Source organism: Cricetulus griseus, chromosome 7 (assembly GCF_003668045.3).
Source record: "Cricetulus griseus strain 17A/GY chromosome 7, alternate assembly CriGri-PICRH-1.0, whole genome shotgun sequence".
Classification (NCBI taxonomy): Eukaryota; Metazoa; Chordata; class Mammalia; order Rodentia; family Cricetidae; genus Cricetulus; species Cricetulus griseus.
This window is the reverse complement of record NC_048600.1, coordinates 49,766,785-49,794,303: the sequence shown is the minus strand read 5'-3', so window position 1 is coordinate 49,794,303 and position 27,519 is coordinate 49,766,785. Positions and strand designations below refer to the sequence as shown.

The window sequence follows — 27,519 nt, the reverse complement described above, 5'->3', positions numbered from 1 at the left end:
GGGGACAAAACCCTGGTCTTTGCAGCTGGCTCTGTGTGTTGACATGCTTTCAGCATTTACTCAGGTCTCGGCAACTCTGCTCAGCCTGAATTCCTGCCTGCATGGCTGTTGAGACTCAGTCAGAGCTGAGAGTTCAGGGCTTCCTGACACTTTTCCCTCAGCCTGTGTCTGACATTCATGCACAGTCTTGGAAATTCTTTGGTGTATTTTCAAGCCATTTTCCTTAGAAGTATTTCAGCCCTAATCCTAAATTCCCAGGGTTTGTGGAAGACATTTTTGTTGTTCTTAAAGTCTTTGCCCTAGCTGGTGAAGGTAGTTGGATAATCTGTAATGTTTTAGAGATTGGTCATTGTAAAGTTGCTTCTGTAAGTGAGTGTTCAGAGCTAGAGATGTAATAGTCGTGCAGGGAACACACACACACACACACACACACACACACACACACACACACACACCTCTCAAAACTTTTTGAGACAGGGTCCTTCTGCTGTTCACAGCTCCAGGAACCTATGTCAGTGACTCAGGCAGCCATCATCAAGACTGCCATCGCCATGGGGAAAGGAGACTATGACAGTGATACTGCACAACCTACTCCTCCCTGCAATGGTGTGGGCGATTCCAAAGGACTAGAGGAGTCTGTGACAACTCCTAAACCCAGGAACTAACAGTTTGTATGAGAAAGCAGGTTCCCTTGGTGTTTTTTGTTTGTTTGTTTGTTTTTTGTTTTTTTTTGGAATCCCTACCCCTGACTTCCACCCTCATGATGGGGACTGAACCCAGGACCTTGCACTTGCTAACTATTACTATTACTATTACTTGCTAACTATTACTGAGTTAAATCTCCAGTCCATGGATGGGAATGCATTCCTGAATGTTAAGTGCTCCTCCATGAACACTACAACCATTAGGGAACAGTGTGATTGTGGCCTGCAGGAGCCTGAAGGGTTTGTTCTGGTGAGCTCTAGGTTGGCTGTGCTTGGTTAGGAATCAGATGTTTTGTGTTGCTTTCTTTTGTTGTGATGAAATGCTTGATGTAACAGCTTCAGAGGAAGGGTGTTATTTTGGCTCACCATTTCAAATGAATTTCTGACCACCATGGGTGGAAGGCATAGCAGAAGGGCTATGTGGTGGTTGGAAGCTCCTGGCAATGACTTGTCATATATGAATAGATCAGGAAACAACGGCTGGAATTAACAAAAGGCATAATCAAAGGCCCACCCTTAGTCATTCGTTTCCACCAGCCAGAACATCTTAAAGGCTCACAACCTTAAACAGTGTCGCAATCTGGTAGTTTTCAAACCACTAGCTCATCCTGTCCTACTTATTGGACAAGGGGGACTGTGTGGTTGGTAACAGAGTAGTAGAGAGCCCTGCATGTTAGGATTCTGTTGCTGAGATGGGGAGATGGGGATCAGAAGGCAGCCCAGCTTAGAGGGTGAGAGTATGGAAGTTAGATTAGAGTTTCCTGGCATTTCTCATCTTGGCTACTTTGGCCAGAATTCCATTTCTGGCCTCACAGCTCCTGCTTCACAATGGGTTGCTTGTGGGGAGGGAAGAAGAAGATACGCAACCTCATGCCTGGAGCACAGCAAGAGGCCAGATGTGTGGATGGTATAAGCAGTCTCCTGTCACCAAGACTACAGTACAGGACCAATGTGGGAAGAGGTTAGGTTCAGTTTTTAAGAGGGTCCGGTTGATGATTGAAGAAGGCAGTTGGCTTTTGCACTGGCTTTCTTTAGTCCATGCGGGCTTCATAAGTGTGAGGTCCACTGAAGGCAGAGGAAGCAAGGTGGAGCAAGGAGTCAAGATACCTAGAGGTCTAACTGACTGTCTCCATGTTCCATTTCACAGCCATCTACAACTTCCAAGGCAGTGGAGCCCAGCATCTCACCCTACAGATTGGCGATGTGGTGCGAATACAGGAGACCTGTGGAGGTGAGTCGTAGTTGACTATGTGCCCCTCAGATGCTGGTTCCTTCACCATAGGAACCCAGGTACTTTCAGTACTCTCTCTAGGTCTGCACTTGCATGACATGTTTAGACACATGGTGCTAATGTATTACAGTCAGCCTTTTGTGCCCATAGGTTCTGTATCCATGAGTTCAACCAACAACAGACAATATTGCTTCTGCAATATGTATATTCAATTCATATCATTACTCCATAAACAACATAACACTATGATTATTTGTATGACATTGCCACATATTAGGTGTTAGAAATGGCATAGAGATGATTTAAAATATGTGAGGACCTCCATATGGTCTACATAGACATGGTACCATTTTATATAAGGGGCTTAAATATCTGTGGGCTTTTGTGCGGCAATCCTGGAGCCAATCTCCCCAGTATTTTGAGAAATGACTGCAATTAAAGTTTACTGAACAAAAAAAGTGTTTTATTATTTTAGGAATGTTAGTTTCATAACAAAGGCCTAGCTGGCTGACTTGATGTTTGCTATGCTCTGCATTTGCCACAGTCAGGGGACTATGGGACTTTGGGCCTTTGGATCTTTCTAGATGTAGTTCTTTATTAATATGTACACTATTGTAAAGAAAAATAAGCATCATCAAGATGCAGGAGGGTGCCGTAAATTATCCTCCTGACTCTGAGAGAGAGAGGCCGTGCCGTACAGTAGTGTTATATAAACGTAGCTCCCAATGGAGGAGGGACCCAAGCTGAGGCTATGTGGGTAAAGTTGCAACTCTTGACTCCTGCAAATCCATTTGGTCATGAAGCTAAGTGTATATTGAGTCTAGTTCACCCTCGATGGTTGTGGGAAGGGGTGCATCTTAATATTTTCTAGAAGACTAATGACCTTAGATTTAAAAAACAGGCAACTGGAAATTATCATCTATGTTACTGACACACTTGATATTATTGGCAGGACTGGCGTGTGATAACGTAATGAGTTTGTTAATGTGTCACTGATGATCAGCAGAAACCCCCATCCCACACACCCAGGCTAAACTTCCAGAGTTCTCCCTTGCTGGGCCAGCTTATGACTACTTCTGCACAAAAGACACAGAGTAGAAGCAGTATCCTGTGGCTGGCAGAACAAAGGATGAAGCAGAGACTTGTCTGAGAACACAGCTGTGCCATCTCCCAGTGAATCCATCAGACAAGGCCCTGGAAAGGAGTTCAGGATGGTAGGGACAGGTGTGCTGCAGGATAGGCCTCTGCTGGAACACAGGAGCCACGAGCCGTCTTGTCACTTCCACAGACCAGACACTGCCCTCCATCCTGGAGAACACAGAACCCTACTCAGGACTCATATCAGCCCACTAGATAGGTAGAGTCCTCTGCGATCTTGGATAAGCTGCATGAGGCTTCTTAGGCAGTGGAGCCCCTGCTTCTCTGCAGATGTGTGCAGAGTTGTTTATGAATGCATGCACACCAACATGACATTCATACAAACACCTATAACCTCCCAACAAAGATACACTCATGTGAATTCACAGCTACCCATAAACATAGCACACTCACAAGCACACACAAAATCACATACAAACATGTACACATAAAAACAGATGCGAACCAAGAAAACAAGCAAATAGAAAACCTTTCTTTGAAGAGGGTAACCTGAGAGCTGCTTGCGTGTAGGGTCATATGCTTTGGCAGGATTCTTTTTTTGGGTTACAACTAATAGGGTGCCCAGGACTAGGAAGCATCCCAGCCTTGGCTTTTTAAAGCCTTTTGAATACTCAAGATGAGTGTGGTTCAGGAAGTGGGTGGGGGCATGGTGAGGAGTGGGTGGGTAAGGGGATACCTTCTTGTAGACTCAGGCCTGTTATTCTAAATTTACCACCCCTTCCCACAGTACAACCCTAGCTACAGTACAGCCCTATGTTTTACACATCTAATACTACCCATTGCAGAAAAACTTTTGTATATTGTAATCTTCTCATCAGTTTTAATTACTTAGTATAAGCTATCTATTTAGACCAAAAATATATCTTTTTAAATATCTCAAGGCTAACAATGATTAGCTTTGGGAGGCTGGAACACTGAGTGATAATTATGTCACACTTTGTGCTTTCTGATTGTTTTCAAAGCATCTGAATCAGAATAGTACTTCCTCTACTAGCTCAGGGATCTCTGCTCAGGGGCTTCGGGTTCCTCACCTGAAGAGTTGTGATCACACTGCTCCTGGACTTGTTACCTGAATCAAAAAAGGGAGACTAAAGGTGTTTGACTCAGGGTCAGCATTTTGTGTTCCTTTCTTTCACCCAGTAAATCTGCAAGAGAACCAGTATGGGTACCTATCTATGCAATATGGGTCGTGGTCACTTGGAAGCTGAATTTTTGCATGCCTAGAATGGATGGGATTAGCCCATTCTTTGCTCAACATTATGCTTTAAATAGTATCTGTCTGCTTTGAGTTCATGAGAGGGTCCAATTTCTGAAGCCTCATGCTAATGGTGTGAAGAGGGTGGAAACTTCACCACGGTGTTACAGGTAAGGCCTTTGGAAAGAAAAGTCAATAGGGTAGAAGTCTTATTTCTGGAATCTTTATAACGAGTGGGAGAAAGACCACTCAGATATAGAGACATGTAGAGACCGATGTGACGTGCCAAGGGGGAACCCTCACCAGAGGCTGTAATGTGCTGCTTGAATCTCTAGAATCATGAACCATACATATCTAAGTGCACTCAGTATGAATGAATCAAACACAATGAATGGATTTTACAGATGTGAATGGGTTTTATTACAAAGATAACATGTGCTGGGCGGTGGTGGCACACGCCTCAAAATCCCAGCACTTGGAAGGCAGAAGCATGTGGATCTCTGTGAGTTCAAGGCCGCTGCTTCCCAAGTACTGGGATTAAAGACCTAGGCCACCACACTTAGCTGTCTTCTAGACCACAGTGGAGGATATTCTTCTGAGGTAGCCAGACTTGTTTAGTTAGCATCTTCTTCATAAGGCCTTCCCCGAGGGCATGTATGTCCCACAATTTATCGTTTGCTTCCTGGTTTGTCCTTTTTGGAATGGTGGGAAATGTCTCATTCTGTCTACTGATACTTGTGTATGTCAGCACCCTGGGGTCTGTCTTTGGAAGCTGGCAGTGGGGCTTCTAGACAGAGAGTCCAAGAAGTGTTCGAATTTCAGTTGTCAGTGAAATAAGACCATGGGGAGGGGTGAAGAGAGGGACCAGTGTGAGACCTTTGGTTGTTATTAAACAATGTGATGTTGCTGCTGTTTTCTGCAGAGAGTACCTGATGGCACCATTCTAAGACCCGGTCTTCTCACGTGACGACGTCTACAGCTCCTCAGAGTTGGCAGATATATAACTGTGTGGGTTGCAGAGAGCTGGTGTAGAGTGGGGCTCACAAGAGCCCATAGCACCTTCTGTACTAGCAACCCTGTCAAGGGGTGGTTATGACCCAAACAATGGGGATGGTATGAGCTCTTCACAGGGGCTCTTTCAAAGTAGCACTTAGTCAGGAGCCCTGCTTTGTTCAGATCTGTGCTGGAAGCAGCTGCATGTGAAAGGGACTCTATTGTTTTGAAGATGCTGCTCCACTCTCTGGATTTTGAAACTCAGTTTTCCTGTTGTTTGAATGAGGGTGGGGCTGAGGTGTCAGTGAACTTGAATTCTGTCTCTATTCTGTTGTCATAGAAATATGCTGAAAGTCTATCAATTAAAAGAATGGTATTCTATATCTGTAGGTTTTGGAAACAAAATAGAAAACATGTCTAACTTGCAGGGATATGTCATTGGTTTAATTTTTTCTAAAAGGAGATCGAATCCAATCTACTAACTTTTTAAATATTTCCCATATGGCAGGCCCAGGGAAATCTCTCTGAAGTTTTCTCCTTGTTTAATCTTGTTGAGACAGGTGCTATGATTATTCCTATTCAACACATCACTTGTCAACAATCACTCAGATAGCAAGACGCAGATTTTCATTCTATTCCCAGCTTTGATTCCGGAGTGCATACTCATTTTTAAATACATACATTTTATTATGTATAGTTGAGGTAAACAATGTGACACTATGTACTACAAAGAGCGAATGATTGCTACAGTGAAGACGGTCGACAGAGCTGCCCATCATCTCACAGCTTCCCAGTTTTTATTATTGTTTTATTAACTGTCGTCCTCATGCTTCACTTATTCTATGGAGACTTCTTCACCTTGCATATCTACTACTCTGTAACTTCATTTCCTCTACACCCCCACTCTATCTCCCTCCACTACCATAGTTTTGCTTTCTAACTCTACATATTAGACTTTAACTTTTTATTTTTGTGATTATAATTTAATTACATGTCTCCCTTATCTTTCCTCACTTCAAACTCTCCCATCTGTCCTTTCCTGCTCTCCTTCAAATTTGTTGCCTCTTTTTGTAAAAGTGGTTATTGTATGCATATATATACACATATATATTTATTACACGTGATATGTATACATATACATATTCCTGAATACAACCTGTATATTCTTATTATGTTACTTGTATGTATGTTTTGAGGGCTGACCCTTTGGCACTGAACAACTAGTTAATGTGCCTGTCCCTGGGAAGACCAATTCTCCCATTCCCAGCTTTCTTCAGTTGCCTATAGTTCTTTGTTTATGGTTGAGGCCTCCGTGGCCTTTTCCTTGTCCAGTTTCATGTCGCCCTTGTTCAGCTGGAATTCAGGCTTTCATGTTGGTGAGACTATAAGGATGTAACTTCTGATATGACTAGGAGACCCAATCCCACAGCAAACTCCCTGATCCTCTTGCTCTTTATTGTTCTTAGATTCTACACACAGATGAAATCATAGAGTATTTTCTTTTCCGCATGTGCTGATCTGACTTAGCACATTATCCAGGTTATGTTAGCTAACAGAGTCCTTTTTTTCAAAGGCTGAGTGGTATTTAGTTTGGACAGCACAGTTTATACACCTCAGTTTCTTTGTTTTTTCACTGGTAAGTGTTTTCTTTGCTTTATACCTTGACTTTTATGAATAGAGCTTCTGACTATTGTGAACATGAAAATACAGACATCTTTAAGAACTGATGATGTCATTTCCTGTGGATAGATGTCTAGAAGAGAACTTGTTGTTCATGTGGTAGTTCTATTTTTAAATTCTTTATTAATCATCAGGCTGTTTTCCATAGTGGCTATACCTGTCTATCTTCCTTACAACAGTTTACTTGGTTTCCTTCTCTCCTGTACCCTTGACAACATTTATTACCTCTTGATGGTTTGAAAGTATCCTTCTCCAGGGCCATGTTGTGGCATTGTCTTGTTGTGGTTTTGATTCAAATTACCCTGAAGACTAATAAGGCTTAGCACCTTTTCATATTCTCGTTGGCCATTTTTGTATATTCTCTAGAGAAATGTCTTATGTTTTAAATGGATAATTTGCTTTTGTACTATTAAGTCACACGAGTCCCTTACTAATTTGGGTATTTATCCATAAGTAGGCAAATAGTTTGCAAATATTTTTTCCCAATCTCTAATTTGCCACCAAATTTTATTCATTATTTCTTTTACTTTGTGGGAGGTTTTTAATCAGAGCCCATACTCTTAACATTTGATCAAATAGCTTCTATTTGATCTTGATATTATTATGTATCTCAGTACACAGGAAACTGAAAGTATTCTCAGGCACTCATCACTCAGATAAATAGTAATATTCTTGCTTCAGATATTTCTCAAAAATACTCAGATGTCAGCTGGGTGGTGGTGGTGAACACCTTTGATCCCAACACTTAGGAGGCAGAGGCAGGCAGATCTTGAGTTTGAGGCCAGCCTGGTCTACAGAGCAGGATATTGAGGGCTACACAGAGAAACTCTGTCTCAAAATGAAGCAGAACAAAACACAATCTCAGACATGATTGAAATCCACAGCTCACTATTCCCATGGTCCCCTTTCCTTTTATCCACAAGCAGGCCACAGTTATCTTAAAACTTGGATGTCTTCTTCCTGTACATTGTGTGCCTTTACTAGATGAATTCCTTCCTAATCATGTGACTTATGTATTTGGAATTATGTGTATGTGTGTAAAGATGGTTGGATATGTACATTTGCATGCAGGTGCCTACAGAAGCCAGAGATCTCAGCTTTCCTGGAGCCAGAGTTATAGGCTATTGTGAGCCCCCCAACATGGCTACTGGGAACTGAACTCAGCTCTTCTGCATGAGCAGTAGGTGCTTTTAACTGTGGAGCTATTTTTCCAGCCCCTGTAATCATGTTTTCAAAATAGTTTTTGTGACAATATTCTGAGGGGAGGTGCTGTTTTTCTCAGATAAAAACATTGAAACTTAATTGACATGACCCAGGATCAGACTGCCTGCAAATGGCAGACAGAGGGTTCCTTTTTTGTGGTTCTGGGATATTTAGAACCTTTTCCCTCTCCCTTTGGTATATTTCAGGTTGTACTGTAGGAAGGGAGAACATTCTGAATAACTGGCATTTCACAGATGTCCTAAAGAATTGGAAGAAAACTCCCCTTTGCTCATCTTCCCTTGGGGTGTGTGACTTAGCCATTCAGGCTGTTGTAGAGAATGCCATGGACTTGCATGTTAAGCATCAGGAATGCAATTCTGTCGTAGAGTCAGGAAATCCAGGGTCAAGGTGTTGGCAGATGCGGTGCCTGGTGAGGGCTGGTTCCTCCTCTGCGCAAGGCTTTCTTCCTGTCTCTTCATTTAGTGGTAGAGATTTAGGGAGGAGTCTCCCCTGTAAGATGGCAACTACCACCCAGACGAGTTACACCTGCATGAGCGAAGCCTCTTCCTTGTACACCGCCTTGTACCATTACACTGAGGCTTATGATTTTGACATAGGAATTAGAGGATGCACAAGTAGTTGTTTCATGACAAGGGATAATGAATCTTGATATTATTGAACTTAAAACAGCACTCAGTTTTGACACATCCAACCTCTGATAAGTGCTGTGCTACCGAGACTACTTTTGATCATGGTATCCTCTCTCTGGGGTTTTGCCTACAGTTATCTGCCTATAAAGTTATGGCACACACAAGAAGACAGCTGACAGCAGACCTGATTAGGGAATTAACATCAAGGTTCAGAGGTGGTCAGCAGGGCAGGGAAAGCCTGAGGGCAGTCTTGATAATGTTGCTAAGGGTGTTGGGATCATATACCTCTCTTGCTTAACAGTGATATTTTTATCTGAAAGAACACCCTGATTCTTTTTCTGAAAATAGGTAATCTAGTGTATATACACATTATACACAGGGGACATGATTGACACTGAATGAATGTGAATTTGGAGGCAGAATATGGATTTCAGGGGTGAGAGTTACCCAGGAACAAGCAAAGCTTTGCGAGTTGGGATACCTATAAGGTGTGCATGTGTGACTGAATCTCAAGGGTACACAAAGGTAAAGTCCTTTGTCTCCACCCTGGTGGGCACCAGGAGATAGAGATGTGAGCATCAGCTTTGAGTGTGGACTGTTGGTTCCCTATTATGTTCATGCTTCAATGTGGAATGAAGTAGCCTTGACCATCATGTTGCTCCAGGCCAGTGAAACCTGGATAGCTCTTTCCTCTGTTCCCATCAGTGTGGCTGCGGAATTTTTAGGGCTCTGGCTTTGGATTGACAGTCTTGGACTAAAGCTTTATGTGTATGATCCCAGCTCAGTGCATCAACTGATGAAGTTTCAACGTCATCAATGAAACAGGAATGACAATACCTAACTTGTAGGATTTCTGTGACTGTGAGAAGAGTGCTATATAGACTGTGCTATATAGTGCTTGTGATTAAAGTGATTATGAATGGCAGCTAGTAGCAATATTCCAAAGATTCATTTATATTTAGTTGCCAAACAGGGCCATTGTGCTGCAGTCAATACAGTAGAGTTCAAAAGTAAAATGCTTAAATTTAAATTTCAAGCTGTGCGACAAGTAGCAAGTTGAATGTTCTCTGTGACTCTCTGCTTTCATTTACAAAACTGAAGTTGTAATAGGGCATACTCATTAGGATTATCATGAAGATTAATCTTTAATCTGGTAGGCAAATGAACTACTATTGAGCTACATCCTCAGCCCACTAAATTTAAAGTTTAAAGAAAAATACAAAACAAAATCAATGCCTTTAGTAAAGCAATTGGCATATAACAAACACTTAGAGGGACTAAACCCTCTTGCTCACTGTTAATTATTTTCTATTGTAACTGGCAAATACTTATAGGCAACTAAAAATAGAAGGCTGCACTTCATAAAATTTAAGAGCTTCTATCCCCAGAAATCCTCAGTTGCAAAGTAGCTTAGAGATTTAGTTTGAGGGCTCTGATGGTGAGATGATGAAATATTAGATGTGAGGATTAGCTTGTCAGCCAGATACAACATAGAGTCACCTGGGAAGAGTTTCATCGAGGAGCTGCTACTTTGGGTTGGCTTGTGAGCATGTCCATAGGATTGTTTTAATTGATGTGGGGAGAGACACAGTCCAGTGTGGGCAGTAGCATTTCTTAAGCAGGGGATCTTGAATTGCCTAGGAGTGGAGAAATGGAGCTGAGCATAAACAGGCAAGAAGCACACATGTGTTCACTGCCCTCTGCCTTTGGCTGTGGGTATGATGTGACTAGTTGTTTGTACTTTCTACTGCTTTGGCTTTCCCACACACTAGACTGTAACCTGGAATTGTGAACCAAAATCTCTCTACCCCAGTTTTGGAACTAGGACATTACATGACCACCAAACTCCTTCCCCTAAGACTAGAAGTAGCTGATTCTTTTGTATTCAAACATGTCACTAGTTGACTGACTGGAAAAATTGCTCAATTTCTCCATGTCTCGGGTAGGCTGCTCAGCTGTATAATGGAATAATGAGGATTCCTGCCCCATATGGTTGTCAAGAAGATGAAAAGGCTGAATGCAGATTAGCTCCTGGAAGAACGCTTTCATTCCAGACTCCAGATTCTTCTTCCACAACTTCCCCAATTTCCCTTCTGTTTTATCTGTGTCCTTTCTCTTCTCTCACTTTCTGTCACTCAAAATAGGATCCTCATGAATTACTGTGACTTCAAAACTTTCTCTAGTGTTGACCTTCAAGCTGGTCATGACTGGAGAGTGACTGTATTTCAGTCATTTTGGTGGGGGTTGGGGTGGGGCTTGTATGAATGTCTGTTGAGAATATATTCTGGCTACAATCTGTCAGCCCGATAATGAGAGTCTGTTAATGAGGCACTTGGCAGGTGCTTTTTATTTACGAAGATGACAAATGCTACCACGTGGCTGTGCTCCAATCATTTCAAAGGCCAGTGAATTCATTACAGCATGCTGAACTCACTATCATTTTGTTAGAGGACTCTGAATCATTTGGATTTTTGTTAATGGAGTTATTAAAAAAAAAACAGTCTTGCAAAGAGGAGATCCTTTAAGATCCTTGCCCCTCTACCTGTTCACCAATATATCTGTTTGGTAATGACTAACTTCAGAAAATCACATTTTAGACACCACTTGTTGCTGTTAGAGTGGTCTATATTACTTTAAGATGATGGCTTAGGTCCCTGAGCCTTTGCAGGACTAAGACAGGAGTTGTCTTAGTGACCATAAACAGGTAAGAAAAGGAAGCCTGGACTGTGGGTTTGAGTCATCTGTCTGTGTGATGGATGCTGAGACCTCTTTCCAAAGGCTCTTGAGACCATGGGACCAAATAAATGCTCTGGTGATCTCACAAGGCACCTTATTTCTCAAAAGGAGAAGGACATTTATATCAGTACGTGAATGAAACCCTGTCCCTGTACCTAGGGCTTTGAGATGATGGCAACCAACATAACAATGTATTTCATGCTGTGGGCTTCTCAGTTTGTCTCATAGTACAGGTCTAAAGCAGATTGCAACCATTTCTTTGCTGGATGTGAATAAGCAGACAAAAGCAAAACAAAAAGAAGTTAACAAAAGATGCAGAGGAAATGAAAAACCTTTGCCTTTGTTTTCTCTTTGCAGACTGGTACAGAGGGTACCTTGTTAAGCATAAAGTGTCACAGGTAAGGTCACTTTGTTTTCATCTGGGACAATGAAGGATGTCTTCATCTGGCCCTGCTGCCTCTCCTGGGCAATTCTTTCCCTGCGCTGCTCTTCAGCAAAGTGAGTTCACTCCTTTCTTCCAGATCTGTCCTCTTAGCTCCCACTCCTGTGCCTCACTGTGCATGCCCTGCCTCTACTCCCTCCTTTTTCTTTAAGGTGCTCTCTGGCACCCTCTTCTCCTTGCAGCCTTTGCTAACATGCCATTTGCTTATGTGATCCCCTCTCTGGGGCCCCCCAGGAAATGGTGCACTTTATGGTTGAAGCTGGTCTCTGCTCTTCCCTTCAGCTTCGTATAAGCATTCACCCATTTCCCATGTGACAAGAAAGGACAGGCTTGGGTGCCCTTGCCGATGATGGAGTCATTCTGTCATGTCATCTCCATGACAGCAGGCACTTGCTTTGCTTGTTTCATTTTTCTCAACTGGTGTTCCTCAAAGTTGCGGCATGTTCCCATCATGCACACTGCTTGAATTCACGGAGGAATTTCCAAGCAACTGATAAAGCTCCCTTGCCATCTGGGCCATGGTTATGAAGCACTTTCCCTGAAGTGTTGTTCAGGGTGGCACAATCCTGCCCTTCCTTCTCAAAGGACAGTGAGTTAAATCCAGGGAGGAGAATCTCATATCTTAGAGGCTCAAGTAAAGCCAAGGAATTGCTTTGGATGCAGGGGTCCCCCCCCTTGCTTAAGGGTTGCCACTTCCCTGGAAGTGGGCAGGAAAGGGAGAAGCAGAGCTCATGTCTCCACAAGTGAGGGGCTCAGACCCCTTTTCTATTCATTTCCCCTCTTGTCCATGATGGTACTGAAGTATCCTTTGGGATGGACAGTGGAGAACAGAAAGACCTATGCATGTGGGTTTGGCATCTTTGACTGCTCCATCTGACTCTTAGATTGTTCTTTTGAAGTTTGATGGTTTCAAAATCCAGTAGCTTAGTGGATAAAAAATAAAACCTGGGCAGATAATAAGTCAGCTGTTTTTCTTTGATGTGTCTTCCATCCTATTTAATTTTGTTTCCTACAGGGCATTTTCCCTACATCCTTTATCCATGTCAAGGAAGTGACAGTGGAGAAAAGAAGGTACTTGTGGGGACCTGGGTGAGAGACTCAGTTGAGTGACTCCTTGCAAGCGTGAGAACCCAAGTTGTGTTCCTTCAGAAAACATAGTAAAAAGAGCCGGGCATGGTGCTACCTTGGGATAGCCTACATATGTGCATTTTAGGAAAAGTCCTTTGTGCCTGCAAAACCCTGAACTCGATCTGGAAAGAGCTTGTGATCCCAGTGCTGAGGATTGGGGTGGCAGCCAGGTCCCTGGGGCCTTCTGGTCACCTAGTCTAGCCTGCTTGTCAAGGTCCAGGCCAGTGGGAAACCCTGTCTCAAAACAAAAGTCAAGCCACAAGAAGCAAAAGAAGGAGATTTCCCCAAGGTACAGTCCTTTGAGGTTCTCTGGCTTCTATATAAAAAGCATACATGTGGACACTCACCCCCTGACACATACAGAGAGATACTTGTGTTATTTGCCAGGCTGGCCTCTCCTGACTCATGGATGCCTTTGTCTAGTTAGCTTTGGCCATCTGAGCTGGCAGATGTGCAGGGCCCAGCTCACTCAGCTGTGTATTTGTGTCTTCTCTTTCTCTACAAGGAGCTAATCCAAATTGATTCTAGCAGGAATCTGATTCTAAGGGGGGATTAGTGAGTTTGGAGAATCCGGCTTTTCACTAGTAGCTGCCTTTGGACCTGATTAAAGTAGACTTGACTTGAATAGTGAGCATGAGGGACCTCCCCCATGAAGGAGACCATTTAGAGAGAAATATTTACATGATGCAGTCTGTGAGTGCTGAAGGCAGTGGGGTCTCCATAAGCCTCCTCTTCACAGCTGCAGCTTACTGAAGAGTTTCCAGCCCTTTCTCTCTTTTGCACCTGGGTCTCAATTCCACCCCCTGTTCTCTCCCACCCAAAATAGGAACATAGAGAACATCATTCCTGCAGAAATTCCTTTGGCCCAGGAAGTGACGACGACGCTCTGGGAGTGGGGAGGCATCTGGAAGCAGCTCTATGTGGTGAGATACAACCTGTTCCCAGGACTGGAGAGCCCCACAGCAGCTTGCACTCAGGTTTAAGTTAAGCTCCAGTCTTCAGTGGAGCTCTGGAGCAGAGAAGAGAGAGCCACACTATTATGTATGAGGACAGTGAGACCCAGAGAAGTTAAGTGCTTTCATTGAAGCCACACAGCAGTGACAGCTATCACCAATATGGTCGGGTGGGAGGGAGCCTTGTGTTTTTAAACAGGTGCAAAAACTGTTGAGCTTGGGTTTGCACATGAATTTCCTTGGTACTTGTTTATAAAACAAATCCTCCAGACTTAGTAACCTGCCCCTTTAATGTTCTCAGGGGATTTGCTTTGGTGTTCTGCTGCCACCCTGAAATATACTCTTGTCATGTATTAATTAACTGATGGCTATTGTCTTAGATAGATCCGTGAAGAGGCTTTGACCCTGAAAAACAAAGACCACATTTTATGTGTTTTCTCTGTTTCAAAGCAAATTTAATTTAAAATCCTCCTTTGATGCATCAAAGCTCCCAATGAAAACAATTAGCTAACCAAATGATTAGGCTGAGATCGAAAATGTCAGCCAAAGCTTAGTGCAAGTTTGTTATAGTCCAATGCACACCCACTGGCGTGTGCATGCTGTCCGGGGACTCACCTTCTGTGGTAAATATTGACACCCATGTGGAAATCTCCTACTAACACGAGGTGATTAGCACATTTAGTTTGTAAGCTTTCCAAAGGTTGTCAGTAAAATTTGGGGTATGTGTTTTTCTGCTTTTCACCACTATACTGAATCACCCGAGGCTGACTTCTAAACAGGCATTATTGATGACGGATTTCCAGAGTGGTGCTGAGCGTCAATATAGCAAGAGACAGGGAAGGTGCACTTGTGTGCTTATCTGTTCGCTTTCCCTCATCTTTTCAATCACTGGGACTCCATCTTAATGACCATATCTAACCCTAATCACTTTCCCAATACCTCACCTCTAAAAATCACCATTGGGTTAAGTTTTGACCCTTAGTACCTGACAGCTAGGATAAAAGTCTAACACATGAGACCTTGTGAGGTGCTGTAATGACCAACTCTCAGCAGCTCAGAGAAACTGGAGCGGAGATGTGGATAGATGAACTCCTGCAGCAGACATATATGGGCCAAAGCTTAATTCATTTTATTGTTCTCTCTGCTGGTCCTTTCTACACTGTTTTTTTTCCTATTTTTTCTTTTACCTCATTGTTTTCCCTTCTTCTTCTTCTTCTTCTTCTTCTTCTTCTTCTTCTTCTTCTTCTTCTTCTTCTTCTCCTTCTACTTCTCCTCCTCCTCCTCTTCCTCCTCCCCTTCCTCCTCCTCCTCCTCCTCCTCCTCCTCCTTCTTCCTGGTTGCTTCCCTTTCTACATCTTTCCTGATCTTACTCGTTTGCTCCTTTTCTGATGTGTTCCCCTTTACATCGTTCCTTCTCCTGTTTTCTTCTCCTCTTTCTTATTTTCCTCTTATCCCTTTTATGCCCCTAATACAAAATTTCTATGCAAGAAAACACTACCTCACAACCACAAGTTCCAAAAAACAAATTACATAATTTTACATAAGAAGAGATCACATTAAGATCATAAGCTATTTGTTTTGCTTAGAAGTCCACCAGTAGTTAAACTTTTTTTTCACCCCAAAGCAAGGATTCTTTTCTAATTGATTAACAAAGTTTTAAGCAAGCCATGTATATTTCTTTTCTACTGGCAGGCAGCTGTTTGCAGTTTTAGTGTAGTAGATTTCCATTTTCTACTCTAGAGAGACTTTAAAGGAGTGGTCAGCTAACCATCTGTTTTCCTTTACACAATAGGGCCATTTAATTTCCTTTTACAACTTTGCCTTTTCAAGGTACATACCTGGGCCTGTGATTAGTTCTGTAAGCTACATGACCAAGGGACTCAGGCTTAATCTTGGGTGTAGGGATATAATTGTTCTCTTTAGTCATCAGCCTGTTTTCTCACAGCCAGAATTCATGAATCTATAATGAATGAAACTTTCTTATTTTTATCTTTTAATCCACTTCAAATCTCATATCTAAGAAAGGGGAAGGTTACTTTTAACCTATGTGTGTCTTTTTGTATCTCTTATTAGGGTAATGGGCAGAATGATCTAAACCATTTGTTAATCATCTTTACTAAGTGTCCTAACCACCTGGATCTTTTAGGCAACTCAGAAAGTCTAATTCAATCATAGATCTAACTAATATTACATCATTGCTGTCATAAAATTCATCTTCATTGTTGCCTAGCGAAGAGTGGGGTTTTCCCAACTATACTATATACAGTGGGATCCTTTTACATAGTAGTCATACCATGCCAAATATAGCAGGAACATGACAGCAGCAAGCAGGAGAACCACAGCAGAAGCAAGGGCCATTCTGGAGACAGTCCCCCAGGGCTTAGCCTCTTCAACGTTTAGCTTTGCTATTCGGTAAATTGAACTCCATAAGCTCTATTGCTAACTGCAGTTCCCCTGACACAGTACCTGGCACTTGCGGGTCACTCAAATCATATTTACACAAGCAAGGGAACAAACAGTATTCTTGTGGCTTGAATGATTCTTATTCAACTCCACTACTCTCTTGAAAACATCTTTACATAGGCACTGTAGAAATCTGACAGTTTCCTCTGAGAAGAGGTTCTATAGTAAGCCAGCCATGCCTTCTACCCTACAGTAGAACTAGTTAAGCGTTAGTCACTTCATTAGTGTGTTTATGACTTCTGCCATATCTACACAGCATATATGTGACACTTAATACCTAAATTGGATGCCCTTTTAGTAGATGTAGATAATTTATATGAAGACTGTCATAGCATGCCCTGTCATTCCAGTATCACATTTCTGATTACTCTAAGCCAAGTACATGTATGACAATTCAGTAAGTCACTAATTGCCTTGAGTTGGCCTTAGACTCCTTAACCCAATCCTCACTTCAGATGTTAGTCACAGCCAGGCTCCCCAGGCCATCTGCTTCCATTGCAGTTGGCTACAGACTGAGGGATCCTTACTGCCTCTCCCCACCAGGGTGACCCCTTCTCACTGTAGGTTTCATAATGCATTAGAATCTCCCAGATATCAGGAAAGTACTCTACTTGAGATAACAACTTTATTATAAAAGATATAAATCCACGGTCAGCCTGATGGGAGAGACAGAGAAGGCAGTCACGTCCTCTCAAGTTAACCCACCTGTCAGTACATGAGTGCCTGCCCCCCTGGGATGTTCCTCCAACTTACTGCTCAAGAGTCTTAATTAAAGTTGCAATACACAAACTCCATGCATTACATCGTCTGCTATTGGAGAGGTAAGGTAACTTAGAGTGGGGCTGAAAGTTTTGCCCCCCATCAATTATGTGGCTGTTTTATCTGGTCATTAGACCCCATCCTGAAGCTATCTAGGGGTCCACCAAAGTTACATTGTTTGCACAAAACCACAAATGGACTAAAGGAGCTCTTTCATAAACCATAAAAGACATGCCTATTGCTTAGTGTATGTTTTTTAAGGGCTTTATGAGCACTGCGCCAGACCAGAGACAAAGACCAAATATATATGTTTTTCATTATATCACAATACTTTCCCTAAGGGAGAGGTGAAAGCATTTGGCTCAGTTAGAAGATTATTTTCCAAATAAATGCAGTAAAACAAGATGGGCCAGGGATGATATTTGGTGTTAGAATACTTGCCAGGGAAGGGATTCATGGACTGCATAAAATGGAGACAGTGAACTAAGCAATAGTATGCATCCCTCTCCAGTTATGCATGAGATGTGACCAGCCACTTGCTCCTTCTATCTTAACTTTCTCACTACCATGAACAGTACTTTGCATATGAACAGGAATAAATCCTGCCTCCCTTGAGTTGCTATTTGTCAGGGGATTTTACCACATCAACAGGACAAGCAACCAAGACAACAGTGGAAGAAAACAGAAATCGAGTGTTGTTATTAGGTGCTTGTTACAGCACCTGCCAAAAAGCTCTGAGTACCAAACCTTCTTTCTCTGTTAAAAAAAAAAAAATGAATTGAGCTGAAGAGATGGCTCTGTGGATAAAAGTACTTGCTGTGCAAGTAAGAGGACCCTAGTTTGAATCCTCACACCCTATGTAAGTCAGATGCATAGTATAATCTTCTGCAATCCCAGCATGGCTAATGTGAGACAGGAGGCAGATTTAAGAGAACCCCAGACCAGCCATCCTAGCATGCAGCAGGAAAAACTGCAACAGACTCTGTAGAAGGAGAGGAGCAACATCCAAGGCTTTCCTCTGACATCTATACATGTACAGTGGTATAGATAATGTCTGCATTCACACACACACACACACACACACACACACACACACACACACTTATTATTATCCACAATAATAAACGTGTGAGGAAACTATGGCTTCTTTTCCTATTAAACAGGATGGAAAGAAATGAAGATCACATGATGGGTCAGAGTTACTTGACATTGTATCTTTCTACCCATCCTGCATCCCACAGAAGCCATGTTTTAAGAAATGCCCCCTTAACAATAGCCCCTTCTATCAGAGAAGCAGTCCTAGTCCCTTGTCTTACAGGACCTGAGCTCTGGAGCTTTCATTATAGCAACTATACATGGTGACAGTCATGTACAATGAGTCCATTTGTGTTGGAAATTCCCCCACTCCCATCTGGACAGGAAGCAGAGGGCAGGGATAGGGTTAGAGACTTGATATAACCTCAAGAGACCTACCTTCCAAAGAAGAGCCATCAGTGAGGACCAAACATTTAATACATGCCATTTCATATTCAAATTATAACACCTCTCTTGGAGGCAAGCCAGAAAACTTTGTTTCTTTGGCTATGTTATATATTTATCAAAACGAATGGAAGGAAATATTTGCAAAATGAACTGTCTTTGAGTATCAGCTTTTGACTATTAGGTTATTTTTTTAATTTTATGTGTATGACTATTTTGTTTCTATGCATGTCTGTTCCAGCAGAGTCCCAAAGAGGAAGTCAGATCCCCTGGAACTTGAGATGCAGAGAGTTAGGGGGCACTGTATGTGTGCTGGGAATCAAACCTAGGTCCTCTAAAGAGCAGCAAGTGCGAATAACTGCCGAGCCATGTTTCCAGCCCTGGCTGTTAGATTTTTTTCTTTAAACTAAGAAGTGATTGAGATTATTTCTACTTATGGAAAAGTAGAAATAATTTACTTTAAGCTTGATGCCACTTACCTCTGCATTGACAGAGCTCTCCTCTACTCACAATGTGAGGTTTACTGTCCCATCCCCCATTATGGAAAATTCCAGTGGCCCAAGGAGAAGGAATAGATTGGTAATGAGCATCACTTTGTCTCTTCAGCTGGGCAAGCCTGGAGAGAGGTCCGATTGCATACTTCTCCCCATCCTGACTGTGGCCTAGCTTACCAAATACCTTTGGTGTGGGTAGGCATTCACCATTGCTTCCATCTCATAGGCTAGCAAAAAGGAACGCTTCCTCCAAGTGCAGTCCATGATGTATGACCTGATGGAATGGCGGTCCCAGCTCCTCTCAGGAACTCTCCCCAAGGATGAGCTGAAGGAACTGAAGCAGAAAGTCACATCGAAGATCGACTATGGCAACAAGTACCTTTTACATCTACAAATCTACTTTCCTCCCCCAGCCTCTCCTTCTCCCTTTTCTCCCTTGGAGAAGCCTAGTTTCATTTTTAGACTTGGAGTTTGCCACTTTCTATTTGGGAGAAGGCTGTTACCTTAGCCCTGCATGTGTGTCTGTGATATTACACCCTGGGGCCCAAGGGCACACAGGCAGAGTGGAGGCTTGCTTATGCAGTCGCTATTACTGGGTACTGCACAGATTTAGGACGCTATTTAACCTACTTCTGAGGGACCAGGGAGTGCAGCCAAGCTCATTTACTTTCAGCTTGATGCCACTTACCTCTGCATTGACAAGAGCTCTCCTCTACTCCCAGTGTGAGGTTTACTGTCCCATCCCCCATTTGGAGTTATCCAAGCCCCAGGCCTCCAGCTAACTCACACAGTTACAAAAGTGTTTACCAAATGGAAATAGAAGCAAGAGTTGGTTGAAATTTGAATGCTCTGGCATTATGGGGAAAATGAAACAAATTGATGAGGCAAGGCAATAACATTAGTGTTAGAACTAACACTGCTGTTTACTAAACGCCAGGCTTTGTGCCGAGTTTCTCACATTGTTTCACTTAATTCTAATAACTCTGTAGGGCATGTAGTTTTATTGCCCCTGTTTTATTTTCTTCATTTTAGAGGAAGGAACTGAGGCTCTTAAAGACCTGAGGTTGGGCTGGAGAGATGTCGCCAGAGTTAAGAGCATACATTGTAGCCTGGAAGTGGTGACACATGCCTTTAATCCCAACACTCAGGGGGAGGAGGCAGGTGAATCTTGAGTTCAAGGCCAGCTTGGTCTACAGAGTGAGTTCTAGGACAGACAGGGTTACACAGAGAAACCTGGTTTTGTCTGTTTTTGTTTGTTTGTTTGTTTGTTTGTTTTTTTGTTTTTTTGTTTTTTTTTTTTTGTTTGGTTTTTCGAGACAGGGTTTCTCTGTGTAGCTTTGGAGCCTATCCTGGCACTCGTTGTTGCACAGGACGCCGGTGTAGTTTCCAGCACATACATGGTGACTCACAACTGCTTGTAACTCCAGCTCTAGGGGATCTGACCCTCTCTTTTGGACTCTTAAAGCATCTGACTCACACGTGTGCATGTATATGCACACACATGGACACCAATTAAAAATAAAATAACTCATTGTTTTAAAGGAGTGAAGTTAGTTGTTCTGAGTTGCATAGCTAGTAAATGGCACTCCCAGGGTGTACATGCACATGGTATAGACCCCTAGGGTGTAGACCCCCAGTGTGGAGACCTATACTACATTGGAAAACTATAAAACCCCTTTCAGTTTTCTTTCATGCCCTCCAAACTCCTATGTATATTTTCACTTATTCCAACATAAACATGTGAAACAATTATAATTATCTTGATTTCCTACTATGTGTAGGTGCTTTACAGAAATAAAAATCCCTATCCATTAAGGGATGCCAGGGGCTGCAGTCCAGTTAGGAGTATGTTATGTGTGAACAGCTGTATATTGTCATGAGTTTGGTAACTTGGGAAGCAAGAATGTTGTTCACAGATTTGGAGATGGAAGCCAGGGGAAGCTACCTGGAGGAGAAGGTCCTTGGGTTTTGAAAGATAAAGAGGTTTTAAGCTGGCAAAAAAAGGGGGGCATCAAGGTGCTGGAGAAAGCACCACATAGTCAGAGACTACAGAGAGGAGAACTGAACCCTGGGCCTGAGGAGAAGTCTCTAGAGAATAGGAAGACATTACTTGATAGTCAGGCTCTACTGCCTTTGTAGTGTTCACTAGGATGAGGCTCCAACACACAAAGCTGAGGCCAGTTGTCCACCTGCTTCCCATCCCAGAAGCTTGTCCCTCTGCTGGCCCCCTGATGGCATCTTGGAACTGTGTCCAAATCTGTTTTTACAGCATGTCATCCCACAGTGACAGGGTTGGCCATGCAGCTGCTTCTGCCATGGGTGTGCTAGTGTCTTCAGTTGAGCACAGCTGCAGCTGGGTGTGTGGGAATTAGGGGTGTTTTCTGCTTTGCAGAATAACCTTCAGATGTTATTTCCTCAGTGGGTCTCCTGAGAAGTTCTAGGGTTGGTAGAAATGACCATCATTTATAGGCAGTCCTCCATATTCCCCTTACTGCCCCTTTGGCTATAGTGGGTATTCCTAAGCCCCTGGACTAGCCAATCATCCCCCTGTCCTGTTGTTCCTCACACCAAAGCCCCTCTGAAACAGTGACTGTCTGAGTCATCTCTGATTCTTTGCCCGGGAGTGGTAACTTTGTCGCAGTGGTAATTGAATGAGTAGAGGGTGACACTGAGACAAGGGAGAGGAAGACAGCTCACCCTAAGCTAGGATCCCCTCAGTAACTGCCCATATCTCAGTCTGGTGTCTTCAGTTTCAGTCATTCCCTTTGAGGAAGTGAGAGGTGTCCCACCACGGAGACAAGGGGTCTAAGCTAAGGAGTCATTTGCTTCTTGCTGCCCTGGCCTGCTGCTTGAGCTGGAAAGGAGAGAACTGGGCACTTTCCTATTGCTCGAGTATCTTGGACTCAAGGCTCCTATATAGGGTAGATATCTTCCTCGCATCCAGGAGACCAACATCTGGATAGAACTTCAAGGCAGCAAAAAGAACACTAGAAGAGCTGGATCTGAGTCTTGGGAAGATGTTGAGTCCCTTCATTCCATTGCTCAGACTTCTGCAATGTATAACATGTAAAACAGAAATGGCATTAAAAAGTGAGTAGGCACTGAGCATGGATGGTAACATTCTGAGTACTTGCTATTTGCCAGGAATATCTTAATCACCTCCAAATACTAGTTCAGCTCCTCATTACAATGAGTTTAGAAGGTGAATACTATCACCATCAGTGTTTCTCTGATGAGGACACTGACTTGGTGCTTTGACTCCAGAGGCAGCAGAGCCAGGTAGTATAGCTCCAGAGTCCAAGTGCTTAAGTCCTGTGTTATCTTGCCTCTAAGGGACTGCATAGCTTAGTGATGGAGGCAGAGAAGCAAAGAGACACTTTGGTTAGGAAGACATACATATCAAGAGTGGAGTGGACATAGACAAGAGGAGTTAAGGAAACAAAGTGGATGACAACTGCCCCGACTAACAAGACTAGCAAAAGTTAACTGGCTGTTCCAATTTCCTGTCTGTTGCTCTGATAAACACTCTAACTGAAAGCACCTCAAAAGTGGAAAGGATTTACACTTCTAGGGCACAGTCCATCACTGTGAGGGTTTAAGGTACTCAAAAAGGAGCTTGAAACAGGTATCATAGAGGATTCTGCTTTCTGATTCACTCACTCATAGGCTAATGCTTAGCTAGTGTTCTTATTCACAGTACCTGTCTGGGGATGGTGCTACTCACAGTGGGCTGCAGCCTCCTGAATCAATTAATAATCATGACAGTTCCCCACAGACATATGCATAGGCCACTGGTTCTCAACCTCCCCAATTCTGAGACCCTTTAATACAGTTCCTCATGTTGTGGTGACTCCCAAATCATAAAATTATTTGATGTTACTTTAGAACTGTAGTTTTGCTACTGTTATCAGTCATAATGTGAATATCTGATGTGCATCTCCTGTGGAGGTCATGAACTACAGGTTAAGAACAACTGGCATAGGCCAACCTGCCCTAGGAAGTTCCTCAGTTGGTGACTCTAGGCAGTCAAGTTGACAATTAAGACTAACTAGGACCTAGATGAAGTGTTGCAATGGCTAATCTTGAGTGTCACTTGATTGTATTACTAAATGCTAGGGGATTAATGAAACACGAGTCCAGGTGTGTCGTGAAGGTGTTACCAGGGATCTCAAGAGCTCTGACTGTATTAATTTCTTGATGGATTCATGGTATGACAGCATTATTGGAAGGTGATAAGAGGAAGGCGGTCTCTATGGGATGTGCCTTTAGAAGCTACATCTTACCCTGGTCTTGGCCTGGATCCCCTTTTCTCTCCTTCATGGCCACCAAGATGTGAACTGCACTGCTCCATCATCATGTCCCCACCATGATGGGCTGACAACTCTGAACTAGTGGTCCAAGGCAAGTCCTTCCTCTCTGAAAGCTGTTTCCCTAAAGTATTTGGTCACAACAATCAGAAGGTCTGACTAACACAAGTGGTTCTGAGAGACCTGGTGTGACAGTCATGGAAATGAGTGATGAGTGCAGATGGGTGTGAGGAAGGGGCCTTGAGTGTCTAGTAGAGCAGCTTGGATTTGTTCAGAGTGTCATAGTGAGCTGGCAAAATCAAAATCTAGTTCAGGTTTCCTTTATTCTCTTTCTTTTAAAAATATGTATGGGGTTGGGATTCTGTTGTACCCATCCTCGGATTTGTAGTATTGCTTTCTTGAACAGAAGAGATCAATGGGGCTCCCTTCCTGAGGAGACCACATCAAAACACCCCATTCCCCCAAATGAGTAGATGCTGATTCAGCATAGTGGTATCCACTTGAAAAACAGCCTCCACTGCTCCCAGGCTCCAAGAGAGGATGACAGTGAACAAGCTCTTCCATATCCAAGCAATGGGGAATCCTCAAATGACTTCTCAAAGTCCCAAGACAGCTGGACCTGGGAGGATGTTTTATTCATTCATTTCAGAACTGAATCCACTTTGATCAATTTTGAGGAGAAGAGCTAGAGAAATCTCAAGGCTAAATTATGTATCAGCTCTGCTCCATCTTTTTCCCGAGGTCACACAAGCCTCTGTTCAGCATTAGCTGAGTGCATTTATTCCCCCTTGGCATTGATCTCTGGACAGCATGGCCATGCAATGTTATGAGTCATATCTAGCTGGGAGTTAATTTCCTAATGAATGTCCAAATGGGTGATCCTTGGCTCCCTTCTGTTTGTTTTTGGATGAGATGCAAGGTGTGCCTCTAATTCTGGTTTTTAAATAAGAGGGAAGACGTAATCTCCTTCATTTGCCCTTGATGGGGTACTTTGTAATGGGGCCCAGCAAGATGATTGTTGGCCTCCTCTGAGCCTCCAGCTCTTCTAACCTTTCTTCTAGGCAAGGATGACTGACACTCTCTAACTAGCATCAAGAGCCAGGGGAGCCTCATGTTACAACCTGCCAACCCTCCCTCCCCCCCAGGCCAATCTGTACACTGCTCCTAAGAGCAGAGCAGTTTACAGGAGAGATTCCGAGTGCAGGCAGGGTGCTGTGATAGATTTGGAGATAATTAACTAGCTCCCTCTTCTTAGTCTCTTTTAAATCTGTAAAATGGGAATACTAACAGAACCTGCCTTTCAGGGGTGTTGGTGGTGAGTGTAGCACCAGCTGAAGATAGTTAATGCTTGGGAGTTTCCTGTCAGTGCTGTTGGTGTCTCTGATGACAGGCAGAGTGACAAGTGCTGTTGACACAGATCAATAACAGAGAAGTAGAAGCTTGTGGCCTGGAAGCCAAGCAGCTAAAGAGCAAGCAGTGGGTAGTAATCAATATATCTCAGATTGCTTTGCCCCAACTACCATTTTTACATAATTGTTGAATAATATATGAATACCTGTGTGTGTGTGTGTGTGTGTGTGTGTGTGTGTGTGTTGTGTAGTGAAACATTAAACAAACCGAGACACTGCACATGCCTCCTTTGACTACTCCATGTCTCCCAGCCCCAGGCCCTCTGCTTTTCTCACCAGTAACCCATGTCTGTGGTTTGGTCCTTTTTTGCATTTAGATCTCTTTGTTCACAGCTATTCTTATACATACAACCAGGAAACACATCTGGCTAGGTTTGTTGTGGTTCTGTGTTCTGTGGTTTGATTTATTTTACCCAAAATACACCAATTTTCTATATCTTATTTTGTCCATGGAGATATTTTACTAAACATGTCCAAACCACATACTAACTCTGTGTGTGCATGTTTTCATGTATGCAGGTGCACATGCATGTGCAGTTGCAGATAGAGGCAAGCAGACAACCTGTAGTCTTCAGGTCCCATCCACTAGTTCTCATTTATTTGTTTTACACAGGGTCTCTCACTGGCCTAGAACTCAGCAAGTTGACTAGGCTGGCTAGCCAGTAAGCTCTAGGGATCTGTCTGTTTCTCCATTGCTGGGATTACAAATATCTGCCACCATGCCTGCTTTTGTTCTATGGATTCAGAGAATCTAACTCGGGACCCCCTGCTTGGAAATAGAGCATTTTCCTGACTGAGCCATCTCACCATCTCCCCAACAATATACTTTTAAGCTTCACTACCTAGTTTTACATTATTGATCAGTTCACTTAGCCATTTCTCTTTTACTAGAGGTTTTAGCTTTCAATCAACCCTTCACTGCAGAAGACAATCTAAAGGCCTAGACACTGGACATCACCTCCAGTTCTTGCCTTACAGAATCCTTGAGCTCGATCTGATTGTCAGAGATGAAGATGGAAACATACTGGACCCTGATAACACCAGCATCATCAGCTTGTTCCATGCTCATGAGGAGGCCACTGAAAAAATCACAGAGCGCATCAAAGAAGAAATGGTGAGTTTTGTTCTGTAGGCTTGGCCAACAAAGCTGGCAGTTAGCACATTGTAAACTTAAAATAATAGGCTAGTGGACCACACTGAGCTATTCAAAGGGCCATCTGCCTGCAACCTGGGATGATCAGTAACAATGCAGGCTTTATTAAGTTTTTGTACTTAGATCTGCAAGTCATTAGGCATGCATCCCACAAGTAGTTAAATGCCAGGCATGTTTCCCAATGTTGGAGCTTTTAGGTTCTAGAGTAAAGAAGAGAAGAAAGGTAGCAGAGATGTAAATTAATTAATTAAAAATTAATCCACAGCTGGTGCTAATAGGCAATAAAATAGGAACTGTGAATCTGGGGCTGCTTTAAGAGCTTTGTGCAGCAAAGGTCTCTTGGAGGACTGAAAGAATAAAATAGAAGCCACCAGTACCAAGGGGATCTGGTGGCAGGGGCTTCAGGCAGAGGAAACAGAAAATTCAAATGCACTGAGGTAAGCCTGAGTTCTGAAGTTCAGTATGGGCGGAGCATGGTGAGCTGTGGGGACTGATTTGAGATAGGCAGCGGAGTCTGGCTCCCAGGGCTGCTTGGGGGATTGTGGGAAAGATTGTAGAATGGCAAGCCAGCAAAAGACTGCAAGGAAGATTAAGTCTGATTTATATTTAAACATGATCACTTTAGTTGCTGTGTATTTTTATCTTAATAGAAGCTTCATTTTTTAAGAAACCTGCAAATAAAAATATGCACCAAAATCAATTATTCATGAATAAGTGCATAAAAAATAGATTTGATAGTGAAAATGAAGAATCTAATGTGGAGCTCCATGGCGTCAGAATGGTTGTTCCAACTGTATAGTTCATTAAGATGTATAGACTTTGGCTCTGGTTAATTGCTGTGAGTTATTGGAAAGCAACTACATTTTTTGGATTTACGGCGGCACTGCTTTCATGCAGTAAAAATCACTGTCTCTAAGCTTCACTTAGGTGAATGTTACTAATACATGGTGGTGGATATTCCACTCAACAATTAGCATATAGACACCCCTATCCCCTTCCTTACAAACTTCTTCATGCATCTTCCTCATACTTAAGTCCAGAAACCCCTAATTTGTATTCTCTTGCTAGTTCTTATTTTCTAGAAATTCCAAATAGACTATCCAGTGTTATTTTTCTTGGACATTTTTGACTTAGCAAATTGTTTTAGGAATTCATTTTAGTATACATACTAATGAACATTTTGGTTCTTTTCAGTGCTGAGCCAGTATATTGCAGACGTAATGTTGATGTGTTTATCCTTGGCCATTCTGATGCTCTACATCACTGATTGTAGGGTGTTTGGGTAGTTGCCAATGTGCAACTGGCATAATGCTAAGAGCAATGTCTTAGTTAGGGTTTCTATTGCTGTGATGAAATACTATGACCAAAAGTAACTTGAGGAA

At 42.8% G+C, this 27,519-nt stretch overlaps 1 protein-coding gene across 1 annotated transcript in view; it reads left to right on the top strand.

The window, feature by feature from the left end:
• The first annotated feature begins 1,532 nt into the window (after nt 1-1,532).
• Nucleotides 1,533-27,519, top strand: part of Dock2 (dedicator of cytokinesis 2) — a 377,575-nt gene continuing 351,588 nt past the window's right edge. The window contains exons 1-7 of the mRNA XM_035448098.1: nt 1,533-1,665; nt 1,852-1,935; nt 11,908-11,948; nt 13,008-13,063; nt 13,947-14,043; nt 19,495-19,643; nt 25,963-26,098. Coding sequence (XP_035303989.1) covers nt 1,533-1,665; nt 1,852-1,935; nt 11,908-11,948; nt 13,008-13,063; nt 13,947-14,043; nt 19,495-19,643; nt 25,963-26,098 — 696 coding nt within the window. The remainder of the gene's footprint in view (nt 1,666-1,851; nt 1,936-11,907; nt 11,949-13,007; nt 13,064-13,946; nt 14,044-19,494; nt 19,644-25,962; nt 26,099-27,519) is intronic.